This window comes from Pezoporus occidentalis, unplaced genomic scaffold (genome assembly GCF_034315485.1).
Source record: "Pezoporus occidentalis ecotype Australia unplaced genomic scaffold, CSIRO_AGI_Poc_V1 ctg91, whole genome shotgun sequence".
In the NCBI taxonomy this organism is placed as follows: Eukaryota; Metazoa; Chordata; class Aves; order Psittaciformes; family Psittacidae; genus Pezoporus; species Pezoporus occidentalis.
The window spans coordinates 561992-574898 of NW_026916273.1; the positions used below are offsets into that span (position 1 = coordinate 561992).

The window sequence follows — 12907 nt, forward strand, 5'->3', positions numbered from 1 at the left end:
GAGCCAGAGTAGGGAGAAGATGGTCCTGCGAGGCCTCCATCTTTGGGAGTGGGGGGACTGGAGTGAGCAGAGCTATGAGGTCCCTCTCCACCCACCCAGAAGTCCACCCAACACCTGGCCCCCTGACTTCATAGTATCCCTTACAAGGCTGCAGCCTGGCTGTGCCTCAGAGTGCACTTCATGCCTGCACACTTCACCCCCTCCTAACTCTGGAGTTGTACTCAGCCACCTGTACCCCTCCAGATCTCCCCTCCCAGCAGAAACAAAGGAGCAAGAGGGCAACCATGGCCTGGTTTCCCAGTCTCCCTTTCCATCAGCTTGGGTGCTATGAATCAGAACTTCCTGCCAGGAATGTCACCTTCAGCAGTCACCTCCCAGCTGAACCGAGAGCATGGAGTGCTCAGGGAACCACAAGTTCAGCAGGCTCCTGTTTCATCTTCATCACTGAAACAAACCACAGTTATGACAGTTCCCAACCACCAGCTCTTATTTTCCTTCTGCCACAGAGCCCTGCTGAGACAATGCTCCCAACAACCTGCAAGAGCCCCTCAGCCCAGAACCCTCCTCAGACCATCAAAAATATAGAGACAAAAGCACCAGCTCCAAGAGGGTGTCACAGGCACAATGACATCCCTTAACTTGTTGTTACATCAACCTACATGTTAACACTTTGGGCCTGATCCAGGAAGCAATGGAGCAGCCTCTGTTCCTCTTAAAGTCATACCCTGCTGCTCAGAGATGTGCGAGTTCGAAATCCTTGCTTAAAAAACTCAAACAATAAAAGCCACGTGCCATTTGCTGTGGTTTCATCAGATGATGAGACCACAGAACCAAGAAATTCCCCCATTTCCCCTTTTTTTAACTCTGCAACAGCTACTTCACTAAATTATATTCACGATGGCCCACATACAGATGCACATGAAATTAGTTTCTTCCAAATTAGTTTTCTCGTATGCAGTCCAAGCCCATTTTCCTCAACAACATATTATGATACGCAAGGTTCCACCTTTCTCCCAGGAAACACATCTTCTAAATTTATCTTTTGGGTAACTAGAAGAAGAGACAGGTCCGGCTTTCAAAATCTGGGGTCAGCAGTCCTGATGGCAAAGTATTCACTCCAGAAACACCTAGTTACTAACACAACAACCACAACACTCATGTGTTCATTAGAGCTAAGTATAACTTGATGAGGCCCTTTGCTTTTAATGAGGCAAAAGGCCAATTAACCTGATGAGGATGTACAGCGTGCTGTCATTGACTGGGGGACCTGGATTCCCTGGAGATATGCCCTGTATATCATAGAATAACAGAATCACAGACTGGTTTGGGTTGGAAAGGACTTAGAGCTCATCCCGCTCCAACCCCCTGCCATGGGCAGGGACACCTTCCACTAGAGCAGGTTGCTCCAAGCCCCGTCCAGCCTGCCTTTGAATACTGCCAGGGATGGGTCATATCCTCATAATCCACCGAAAACGAGAGATTCAAATCCATTTCTGATGGCATGGCGCAGCACTTGGAACTGCCCGGGTTAACACCGGCCTTCTCCGGATTCTGTGACACAGTATCTGAGCGTTCAAGCTGGACCAAGGGCCAGCCTGGCATTTCTGTCAGCTCAGATCCTAACCCTGGGAAAATGCAGTCATTGTCTTTGCCCGGTCCCCCACAGCCCAGCCCATCGCAGGTATTCACCCTGCCGGAGGACAGCACGGGAAATCCAGGCGCAAAAAGAGTAACGCTTCCCGGTGGAAGTCATTTCATAATCGCATTCACGGAGGTGGTGGAGGATCAGAACACAGCATGCACACAACAGGAGAGCAGCGCCAGTGCGTTGTCAGGAGACATCTAAACGCACTGAACGAACAAAAGAAACCCCCAACTTCACACCGCGAGGCCGTTATTTTGAAGGAGGAAAAACTTCCCGGCACTTAGGGCACACCTCGAGAGCCAGCATCAGCCCCCGGCCCTGCAACCCCGCAAAACGGCCCCTCTCCTCATCAGTAAACATGCCCCGGGGCGGGGAGCACATCAGGCAGCACCGATGCGCGCAGAGAGAGCAGAGCCACCACCGCACGCCGGTTCCGGCTCCCCCGACCTGGAGCCGCCTGCCCTCACCCGGGCGAACAGGGGAAAACGGCACCCGGGGCGGGGGGCGCTGGAAAAGCGCCGAGAACGAGGGCTCCAGCGCGCTACCGCCCGAAGGACAGCCGGCGGCCCCGGGCGCAGAGGCAGCCGGGCTGTGGGCCTGTCCCCGGGGCTCGGGGCTGCGCTACTGGCACGGCGCCGGGGGACCGGGGCAGGACCTTGAGCCGGGAGCCCGGGGGAAGAGCGGGGCCGTAGTGGCCGGGCCCGGTGGAGCGCATCGGTCTCCGGTGCAGGCTCGGCTCCCGGTGCCGGCCGGCGGTGAGGCGGGGGGTGATGGCCGGGCACCCCTCTTCAGCCCCGGGGGTAGGGACCCGTCGCCCCGCGGCAGCTCCCCGCCGCCGCTCCCGCGCGTCCCCCGGCCGCCGCCCCCCTGCCGCCGCGGCGCGGCCCGTACCGCAGTCGGCGCAGAGGATCCGCGCCACGTCCCGCTTGAGGTTCTTGCCGCTGGTGTCGAGCGGGGCGAAGGCGGTGCGGAAAACGAGCGGCTCCTCGGTGGGCTCCAGGAAGAAGATGTAGCGGTGGTTGCGCTTCACTTTGAAGCAGGGAGCCTTGGAGCCCACGCTGATGAGCTGCTCCCGCTGCAGCCCGCCGCTGTTGAGGGGCCACAGGTCGAGAACCTTGACCAAAACCCCCCCGGCAGCACCGGCGGCTCCGCGGCTGTCATTGCCGCCGCCGGCGGGGGGGCCCACGGACTGCACCTTGCCCTCCAGCACCACCGCCGCCGTGTACGCCTGGTCCTGCACCGACTTGAGGCTGGGCGAGTAGCAGGCGAGGGAAACGCCGAAGAGCAGCATGGAGAAGCCGGGCGCCGGGTCGCGCCTCATGCCGCCGGCTACCGCTCGCTCCCCGCCGGCCCTGCGGCGGCCGGGCTGCGGGGCTGCGGCGCGGCGGGCGCGGCGGGGCGGAGCGGAGCGGCACGACGCGGAGCGGCACGACGCGGAGCGGCGCGGATCCTCCTCCGAGCGAGGGAGGTGGGATGCGCTCACCGCCGCCCCTTCCTCCGGGATGCTGACCCCCACCTGCCCCCTAAAACGGTGATTCCCCGCCCGGGACTCCCCCCGCCTCGGGGATGCCCGCTGCAGCAAAGGGGATCCCTGCATCCCTGCATCCCGCCTCCTGAAGGGTTGGGGGTCCCGGGGATGGAGGCAGATCGTGCTGTCTCCATCTCAGCCGTGGAGCCAGCCCCTCGTCAGGCCCCCAGTCGCCTGTCCAAGATGCCATCAAAAAGGCACGCTTTTGGGGGAGGCTGCAGGTGCGTGATTTGCAGGGCCAAGGAGCCGGGGGGGGGGGGGGGGGGGGGTCCTATTTTCCCGATGTTTTTATGGAGCGGGGAGATTTGTGCCTGAGATCCCCTGTGCACCTGAAGAGAAGACATTAACCCAGAGACAAATGGAGTAAGGTAATAGCTGAGGAGACAAAGCCTCCTTTCATGCCCTGATGCCTGCTGTCTCTTTTTAATAAACAAGTGCTCTTCCCCTGCAGTGGTTTCCAGGAGGAGTCAGTTTAATCTCCAAAAAGTGGCTTATTTCAATTTATTTTTCCAAGCTGATCCTGAAGCATCTGTACTCACAAAGCCTCACCGCCCAGATGCTACGGCGTGGAAGGGATCTGAGGTGCTAAATTAACAGCAGAGGACTTCACAGTTGTTGTTGCACAGGATTTGCGTTGGCAGGGAGGGGCCATAGTCCCACCGCGGTGGAGGTGACCTGGAGGCAGAAGGCCGGGCTCAGCCTGAGGCAGAGGGCTGGAGCACAGACTGGAAGCAGGGACACGGCTCCTGCCCCAGTGGCTTTACAGCCTCAAGAGAATCCCTCAGCACACCCCAAAAGCACCAGCTCTTGGAGTGCATCAGGGAGAGCAGAGGAACACAGAAGGCAAGATCCATTTAACACAGTGCAGCCAGAATCATCAGGAAAAATGGGAAGGGAGCAGAGCTCTGTGCCCAGCACAGGCACTGCCAGCTAGCTGCTTTTCCTCCTCTCCAAGGGGAATAACAGCTCTCTGAGCAGCTCTGCCGTTGCAGGACCTTGATGCTTCACAAGCAGCACAGTGTGTTAACGGCAAGGCTTGGGGAGCATTTCTTGTGTGCTTTTTCTCTCGCTGACTCTGATTCTCTGTGGCTGTTTTCAGATGTTTTTGAAAGCTTTCTCTCTTGCCCTGTTTGGTGACAGTGCAAAACTGCAGAGGAACACAGGTGGAGGCAGAAGGGACCAGGAGTGTTTCCAGTGGCAGATGGAAGGACAGTCTTTTGGATTCAGGAAGCTGCTTGGAGGAGCAGGGAAACCACCTGACCTCCCTCTGTTTTTGACACAAATCCTTGTGGAAATTCCCCTATCCCTAACACTGCTCAGACAGCAACACAGGTTCTGCCTTAGAGGGAAGGAGATACTGGACAGCATGACTGGATCTGGAGCTCTCCTACTCTACCCTGCCTCTCACCAGAAAAGATGGTTTAATTCCCAGGCATTTGAGTTGCTAATCCTCGTCCTCTCCCTGCTTGCAGGTCTAAATCCCAGTGGGACCACAGTGGTTCAATCACTGAGAGAAATTCAGCACAAAACACCTGTGAAGCCTATGGGGCAGTTCTGAAAAGTGAGGGGTTTCTTTGTCTCTGGGGCATTTTGGAGTCAAGGACACTTGGCCTCATAAAAAGGCACTGGCCACATCTCCTTGTAGCAGTATTTTTCCTTCTGTTCAGCCTAGCTTTTGTGAAGACAACTAGTCTTCATCACCAGAGATGCTTGAATTTCTTTTACCATTCCCTGCTGCTTCTCCCATATAAATGGAAAATCATTCTTTTCTGTAGGTCCTTGGGTATTTTGGCACATGAAATGAATAAGGCAAGGCCTGGGTGCAGTTACCAGCCCAATCTGAACACTGGTTTGAGAGAATGAAGCCTAAATAACATACTCTTCAATTGCCTTGCAAAGACTTGACCCTGTTCACAGAGTAACAGGCTAACTAAGGTTGGCAAGGAACCTCAGGAGGTGTGTGGTCCAAGCCCCTGCTCATAGCAGGGCCAGCTGGGGTAGCTCGCTCCAGGTCATGCCTAACACAGGCTTGAACCTCCCTGGTGAACTTCTTCCAATTTTGACAACCTTCATGGTGAAAAATGCTTCTCCTTATCCCTAATGGAAATTCCTGTGCTTCAGCTTGTGCCTGTCATGTCTTGCCCACCTCCATCTGAGAGGCTCTGCCCCTCTACCACCTCTCTGAGATGGCCACCAGCAGCTCCAAGACCTCCTGCTCTCCAAGCTGAACAAAGCCAGCTCAATGAGGCTTTTCCCAGATCTCCTAACCTCCATCCCCTGACCTCTGCAGCTCTCATTCTAATCTGTCAATGTCTTTCTAGCTGGAAAGTCCCACCTCAACCCAACCTCCAGCTGGGATTTCCAAATGCCACATAGAGGGGAGGGATCCCTTCCCTCACGCTGCCTGTAGTGCCCTGGCCCTACAGCAGGTTTTGCGGGCTCTAGGAGAAGTTCTGTTTATTAGGGAGAAGACCAGCAAGGGGCCAAAGAACTTCTTCAACGTGCTGCTTTCAGGTGGTTTATGCTTGCCTGCAAGTCATGCTTGCGTTCACTACGGATCTCAAAGAGACAGCTGGAGAGAGAAGGTCCTAATTCATCCTCCAGGGCTGGAGGCTGTCTTTCCTGGGGGATGATGGGGATGCACAGGGAGACAGCCCAAAGTGTGCAGGGACAAGGCTGACCATTACCCAGTGAGGGCAGCAAAGCCAGGCAGGAGGTGCTATGGTTTTGTTGATGGGAAAGTGCACAGGGAAGAGTGATGGCTTACATCTAGCATGCCCATGGGCTGGTGATACTGAGTCACATCCTTCCCTAACATTTCCCTCCCAGGCTTAGCATTGCCTGGTGGCATAAGCAGTGATCAGGATCCTTTGCCTCTGGGCTGTACCATGCATCATCACAGAATCGTAGTTTGGGTTCGAAGAGACCTTCAAAGCTCATCTAGTCCAACCCTCCTGCAATGAGCAGGGACATCTTCAACTAGATCTGGTTGCTCAGGACCATGTCCAGCCTGGCCTGGAACGTCTCAAGGGATGGCACATCCACTACCTCTCTTTTCAAAGCTTTCTAGAAAGATCTCAGACGAACAACAGTGTTGGGGCTCAAGCATTGTGCCTTGTTGCAGGTCAGGGAGTTGCACTGATTCTATCTGCATGGGCAGATGAATAAAAACCTTTGGGCTCCACAACCAGTTTGCCAAATAGAACTTCTTAAATCTCACCCTTTACTTCTAGATACATTTCCTGCAGCTCTCGTATCTGCTCATCAGAGTAGAGACCCTTATCCCCATTTCACTGTGACTGCATCACCAGCTCTCACATCTTTGTGACCTCTTCTGCTATGCATTTGGTCTCAGAGTCTCCTCCATGATTGTTATCTGACATCATCTTTGCTTAGGCTCAATGCTGACATGTTTTCAAATTTTCACCCTGTGAAGGATGGTCAAAACTGTGGCAAATTTAAACACTTCCCAGCTTCTTCCCTATTCTGCAAAATCCACTGCGCCTTTCAGTAAAGAGGCTTTGTGTCTGTCATCAACCAGAAGCCAGACCTTTCTGCACCAAACCATCTCAATGCAGTTCTTGAATACTTGTGTCTCTGGCCCATCCATACTACTTCCCTTCTGAGATTTTATTTCTTCATCTTCCATGTTTTCCCTTTGTCAACCAGCAAAGTCAGCTCATTCTGCATTCAGGCACCAGCTGGGATCCTTCATGAAGAGCCATTATTTCAGAAAACAGCTGTTTCATCCCCTGGCTGCTTTAATTTCTCCAAAGCCTGTTTCTCCCCTACCTCCCTGCTGTGAAAACCCATCGTATTTGGACCATGAAAGGAAGATGGAGCTGAGCTCAGCCCAGATCCCACCCTTCCTGGAGGACTCCAAGAGGTTTATACCCCTCAGATGACTGCTGCAGGGGCTGGTTTTTCATTCACCTTTAGTTGTGCTCCTCTGATTTCACAGGGTTGCTTGCAAGACAAATCACTTCTCAGGTCTCTTTCTCTCTGGCAAAGGAGTTCCTGGCACAGAGCTCTGCCTGGTGACAGATGTCACAAAGGGTAGTGTCCCAGGAGATGCCACTAAGGATCCCTGTGTCCCTCCACACCTCAGGGAACCCTGAAGCTCTTCTAAAATGGCATCTGCAGACTGACTAAGCAGGACCATGACCAAAATAAACCATATCTGGCAGTCCTTCCAGGTAGATAAGGACTAGGATGGAGAGAGACCTCTGAAATCTATTCCACTGGCCTGTCAAAGGCTCCAACAAGCAGAAAAGGAAAGCAAGACCCATTCCAGGAGTCCTCCACCAGCAGTGCTGCCATGGTCTCAGTGGTTTCCTCAGCTTACTCCTTCCCTGCTCTGCTCCCATATCTCTTGCCTATAAATGTCACCTCCTGGACCAGTGCCAGCTGGGGCAGGACCAAGGGATGTAGCTGTAGTCACCAGTGCTGCCTCTCCCAGAAAGAGATCATGATGGCATGGAGGCACACTGAAGCTACCCCTCCTGCCCTGAGCTCTAAGAATATTGTCCTACTGGCTTGCTGTGAGATCCTCAGGAGTCCAAAGAAAAGTTGGGCACCTTTGCTGTTGGAAGACAACCCAGTGTTTCACTAGAGGAATGAAACCTATCCCAAGAAACCTGCTCTCTCTGGGCATATGGCAATCCAGGGGAAGAAAAGCCAAGAACACGTGGTTTCCCAGGGCAGAGAAGCTATTAGGGTTCCCTGAAGCCTCTTTGTGCCACATTAACCCAGGTGCAAGGAATTAAAAATCCACTCATCCTTTGAGGAATTGTTTCTTATTTGCTGCCCTCCCCAACAAACTCATTCACTCCTTGTCCACCCACATCAGCAGGAATGATGAATGAAGACAAAATATAAACCATTTGGCCTTGTCTTTTTCCTCCCAACCTTCCAATCAGATGTTTCAGTCCATACCTTAGCACCCTCATTTGGCCTCTTGATCATCCTGATGCATGCCTATACAGCCTGGGCTCACTGTGCCTCTCTCACACACTGTTTCTTAGATTCGTACATCTGCACATAATACATTTATCAGCAGCTCCAGTTCTGGGAGGGTTTCACACCACTCAGGATGGAGGAGACAGAGGGGAGCCTGCCTCTGAAGAGCAATTGCCACGTCATCACTGCCCATCGTGTCCAGGCCAGAGGACTCCTCTTGTGAGACAGGCAGATACAGGCATCAGCAGAAAGCTTATGGACAGGAGACAACACTTCTTGTCTGTGCTCCCTGCAAAGAATCCCACACTGGTTTCAGTTGGAAGGGACCTTAAAGCTCATCCAGTTCCAACCCCCTGCCACAGGCAGGGACATCTTCCACTAGAGCAGCTTGCTCCAAGCCCTGTCCAACGTGGCCTTGAACATTGCCAGGGATGCATGAGGGTGCATCTTCAGCTCCTGGGCACTGCAGTCCCCAGTCTCCAGGCCATCACCAGTGACTCTCCCCCACAACTGTTTTTTCTGCCAGCTTCTGATTTTTCTCCCTTTTCCCTTCTGTCTGCATAACCTCCCTACACTCACCCTGTGTATTAAATAACTACCAGATTTACACCAGTGTACACCACCAGTTGGTGGATTCAGGACCAGTTCCTTATGGAAAAGTTTCTGCATTATGAAAAAGACTTGAGGAAACAGTTTTTTTATTAGCAGTTTGGGCAGGAAGCCAGAAGGACTGAAGGGGTGATGGAGCCTCATCCCTCACCTTGCCATCTTGCCATTTGGAAGGAGAGCTGGGACTGGGAGAGAGGTGGTCTGTGCCCAGGCTGCTGCATGGGAGGGGCAGGAAAACCTGGAGATGAGATCTCATTGTTCCTGGCATACCAGCCTCTCATCCTGCACCTACCAGGGCACACTGGAGCCATTGGAGTCCACTGGAGTCCTTGGACTATCCAGCCAGGACATCAGGCTTTTAGGTAGTAAGGTCCTGAGTGCACCCTCCTTGCTGTGATGCCCAGGTAGCTGGATCCTACCCACAGGGCACACCATGACACTGCCACTGTCCTCACACAGGTAAAGGGATGCAGACTGAAAACCAAAGACCAAGTTGCTTTTCTTTCTTTGCTTCATATCACAGTGTAATCCTGCACTCTGCAGTTTAATTGTGTCCTTATGTCTCCTTTTCTCAATGAGTTAATGAAAATTATTTCGGCTCCAAGGTGGAGCACGGAAGCCTCACTCTGTGCTGAGCTTGAAAGCAAAATACAGGCCAAGAGGCACATGAGCTGCTGCTGTGCTGGGGAGTGATGGGTTGAATCAGGCTCCTAAACCCCTCTAAGCATCTGAGCCTCAAGTTTCAGTTTTCAGCTCCCTCTCCTCCCTGCAAAGTGTTCAACAGCAGTGGGAGGTTACAAATAGAGCAGCTCATCTGCTATGATCCGTGGGCACACACGTGCATGTGCCAGAGCCTCCCTCCGCAGGCACTCCGCGACATTCCCCAACATATCCATGGAGCGACGGCCACGGGCTCTTTGCCGGTCTGTAGCTCCCTCCTCAGCCCTTTGCTGTGCACGTCCTGGCTGGAGCCGAGGATGAAGACACAGGCAGCAGCACCACACACAGATTAACCCTGCGAAGTTAGGGACAACAAATCGTGTTTCCTCATCCAAAATTCATCGCCTGGGAAAGCTGCCCAGCCAGCTCTGCCAAGAGAGGTGCTTCCGTGGGAGTCTCTGCTTGCTGCAGGAGTGATGGTGTACAAGCATCAACACTGCTTACCTGGCCAGGCGATGCTGTCATTGCCTACTCTGTCCTGTCATGAAATGCTGGGAATAAAGGAACACACATACATGCTCGCTGGGTTGGGGACAGGGACTCAGAGGGGGGGATAATGGAGGTGATCTCGTTTATTCTGGCTGAGAGGATGGTAAGGGTGAATTAATGGTGGCCAAAAACTCCCTGGAGGGCAGGTACAGAGGCAACAGAGCCCAAGTCTCCTTGGTGGGGCATGTCACAAGGGACATATCCCTAAGCTACACAGGAAAGAAAAACTTGTATTAAAAAGTCATAGTTTTAAAAGGAAAAAGAAAGCCTTTGGGACTGGCATCCTGTCTTGCAGCATCCTTTGCATGGCCTCTGTAGGGAGGGTTGTGATACTGTGGATCCCAATGCTCCTATAGAGCTGTGAAACATCCCTTCTGGTTGAACGTGGGGGAAGACCTGCTAAAGTGTTGGTTTGGAATACAAAAAATAAATAAAAAAAATAAAAAATAAAACAAAACAAAATAAAATAAAATAAAAAACAATTCAAAGCATTCTTTTCCTGAAAACTGAAAAAAAAAAAATCTCAGTTCAAAACTGTTTGCCCCAGCCCCATAAGCAACCTTGCTCCCTGTCAACAGGGCTGCATGCAGTAAAGGACTTGAGGAGGAACTTGCTGTACACTCATAAATCCCAGCTGCCCTAAGGGAGCGGCTTGTCTGGTACTTTGAGAAGACATTGGGTGAGGGATAAACAGGGTGCTGATCGGGACAGCAGCATGATCTGGACAATGGCACCAACAGTGGGGCCCCAGATGATGGTCTTTATTGACAGCTTGCTTCTGCGTTTTCTGTGTGTACAAGCACGCTGCTGAAAAGCGAGGAGGGATGGAAGTGGGGAAGCAGCCCTGTCTCAGCTTTGGACCCTCAAGGTTGTAACCTCTACTTCTCTACCTGCTCAAGTGCAGCATCACATTGGAAACATGCCAGCTAGGAGCTGGGAGAGGCAGTTTCTCAGTGGGGCAATGGGAAACAGTGTGTGGGGACAGCAGTCTTCATGAGGAAGACTGACTCCTGAACTGGAAGCATCCCACTGCTTGGGACAAGGTAATAAGGGCTGGAAAGTGCTAGCAATGAAACCCCAAACTCACTGCAGGGATGGTACCTGGAACATTCATTAGAGTCACAGGGTGCCAACAAGACAAATTTATTTTTCAATATTCCTGGTGGATGAGGTAGCCCCGTGGGGAGTTTGGCTGCTGTAAGCCACGGGGCACAAAGGTCCTTTCCACACACCTCCCTGGCCATGATGAATCATGGCAGCTCTGACCGGGAGCTGTGGCAGAGCTACACCAGTTCTCCAGTGCCAGTTACCTCAAGGCACCCAACAGGCTCAGCAATAAAGAGCCTGAAGAGATGGCTTTACCAGCAACAGACCATGGTCCAGGAGGGAGAGGTCTCCACAGGGCAGCCACCTGTCCTCCACTCACACAGGCAGAAAGCTGAAAAATAAGCTCAACCACGAGCTGCTCTTACAAAATAACGTGTTCCACCTTGGTGTCCCTTCCCACTCTGGACACAGCAGAGCAAGGACATGGGGACATGAACTGATACAGGAAATTTCTGTCAATGTGACAAGTTAATGCTCCCACTGAGACAACACTGCAGACAGAAAACTACTTGATCAGTAGTTTTGGGCTGGCACCTGGGTACTATCCTGATATTAAAGTGGTGAGAAATGATGGGTGAGATGATGGGTTTGCATGTCTCTCAGCAGGGTGTCTGAATGCTGCAGAACACACAAAATCATTTCAAAGGATTGTAAAATATATAGTCCATGATTTGGGAACTGCCAACACCCTTCCATGCTTCTTAAGGAAATGTGGTTTAAAGCAGTGGGAAAGAATCACCAGCCTGCAAGAAGCTGGATGGATGAGGATGGATTCACAGCCCACAGACCCCAGCATCTCCGTAAATCTGGAAAGAAGAGCAAGACTCTCAGCTGATTTGCTGCGCAGCTATACAAGGCAAGGACCTCCAGTCATGCCTGTAGGAACAGTATCCCAAGACCATCTGGGCACAGCTCTGGAGAAACAAGAAAGGCAGCATGAGGACAGTGGGAATTGTACAGCAAAAATACAGGAGTGTCCTCATCCTAATAAAAGGCCAAGTAGTGCACCAGGAGTCAAAGCCAGCTCTCCCACCAAGCCAGCTATGCCCATTCTCCTGAACAACCCTGGGGAAGAAGCACCTTCCCAGCCAATGCCCTGGGCATGGGAAGAGGGAAAGGCAGCAACAGGCATTGCACTGCTTCAACTAGAGAAAAGCAAGCCAGCTGGATCTGGAAGGTAAGCTGCTATAAAGCAGGGTGAGCGTAGCCCAGTCCATCTGGGGATAGGTCTCTGGTGTTAGGCCAGGGCACTGTAACTTTTAGGGGTTGCATAACCTTTGATAACTACTGTACATGATGCTGGGCTCTACTCCTTACTCCTCCTTAGGAGGCAAGGAGCAGAGAGCCCTGGTTTTGTAAATCTTTGTCACTGAACAAGATTAGAATTTGGTGGCCATTTGTTGCTAGTTTTCAACAAAACAGCAGCCAGCACTACTGGATTATGTGGGGAGCTGGAGAACCAAGAACTGGCCAGGATCCTCACTCCCTGAAGGTGATGACACCGCAGAGTTTTCCATGGCCAAAAAGAGAAAGAACTGATGAAGGGGAAGCCAGGTTGCTGAGAAAAGGGTAGCAGGAAGACCTGCAGGCCAGTCAAGGGAAAAGAGAAAACACTGCGTAATTGGAACAAGCCATCATGAAAACAGTTCCAAACTTAATTCACTTGGATGGGATTTCATGTGGTGCTTACAAGAATTAGCACTTTATCTTTGCAGACACAAGAAGCAAGAACTTGTTCTGCCATTATGCAGTTACTGATTCCCTTTTTTCCTCTTGTTTTTTTCCTGAAGAGCAAGCAGAAGAGGCATCTGTACAGCTCACCATGGGTTGTGGGCTGCTGTTGTGGGCAA

The 12907-nt window shown here is 52.3% G+C and overlaps 2 protein-coding genes across 6 annotated transcripts in view; one reads left to right on the forward strand and one right to left on the reverse strand.

The window, feature by feature from the left end:
- NRG2 (neuregulin 2) overlaps positions 1-3028 on the reverse strand; it is a 152251-nt gene extending 149223 nt beyond the window's left edge. For all 5 annotated transcript variants that reach the window (XM_062605276.1, XM_062605277.1, XM_062605275.1 and 2 more), the window contains exon 1: positions 2537-3028. In XM_062605276.1, coding sequence (XP_062461260.1) covers positions 2537-2966 — 430 coding nt within the window. In that variant the 5' untranslated portion in view covers positions 2967-3028. The remainder of the gene's footprint in view (positions 1-2536) is intronic.
- The window catches only part of CYSTM1 (cysteine rich transmembrane module containing 1), a 426226-nt gene that overhangs the window by 354047 nt on the left and 59272 nt on the right, over positions 1-12907 (forward strand). The gene's annotated exons all lie outside the window — the stretch shown is intronic.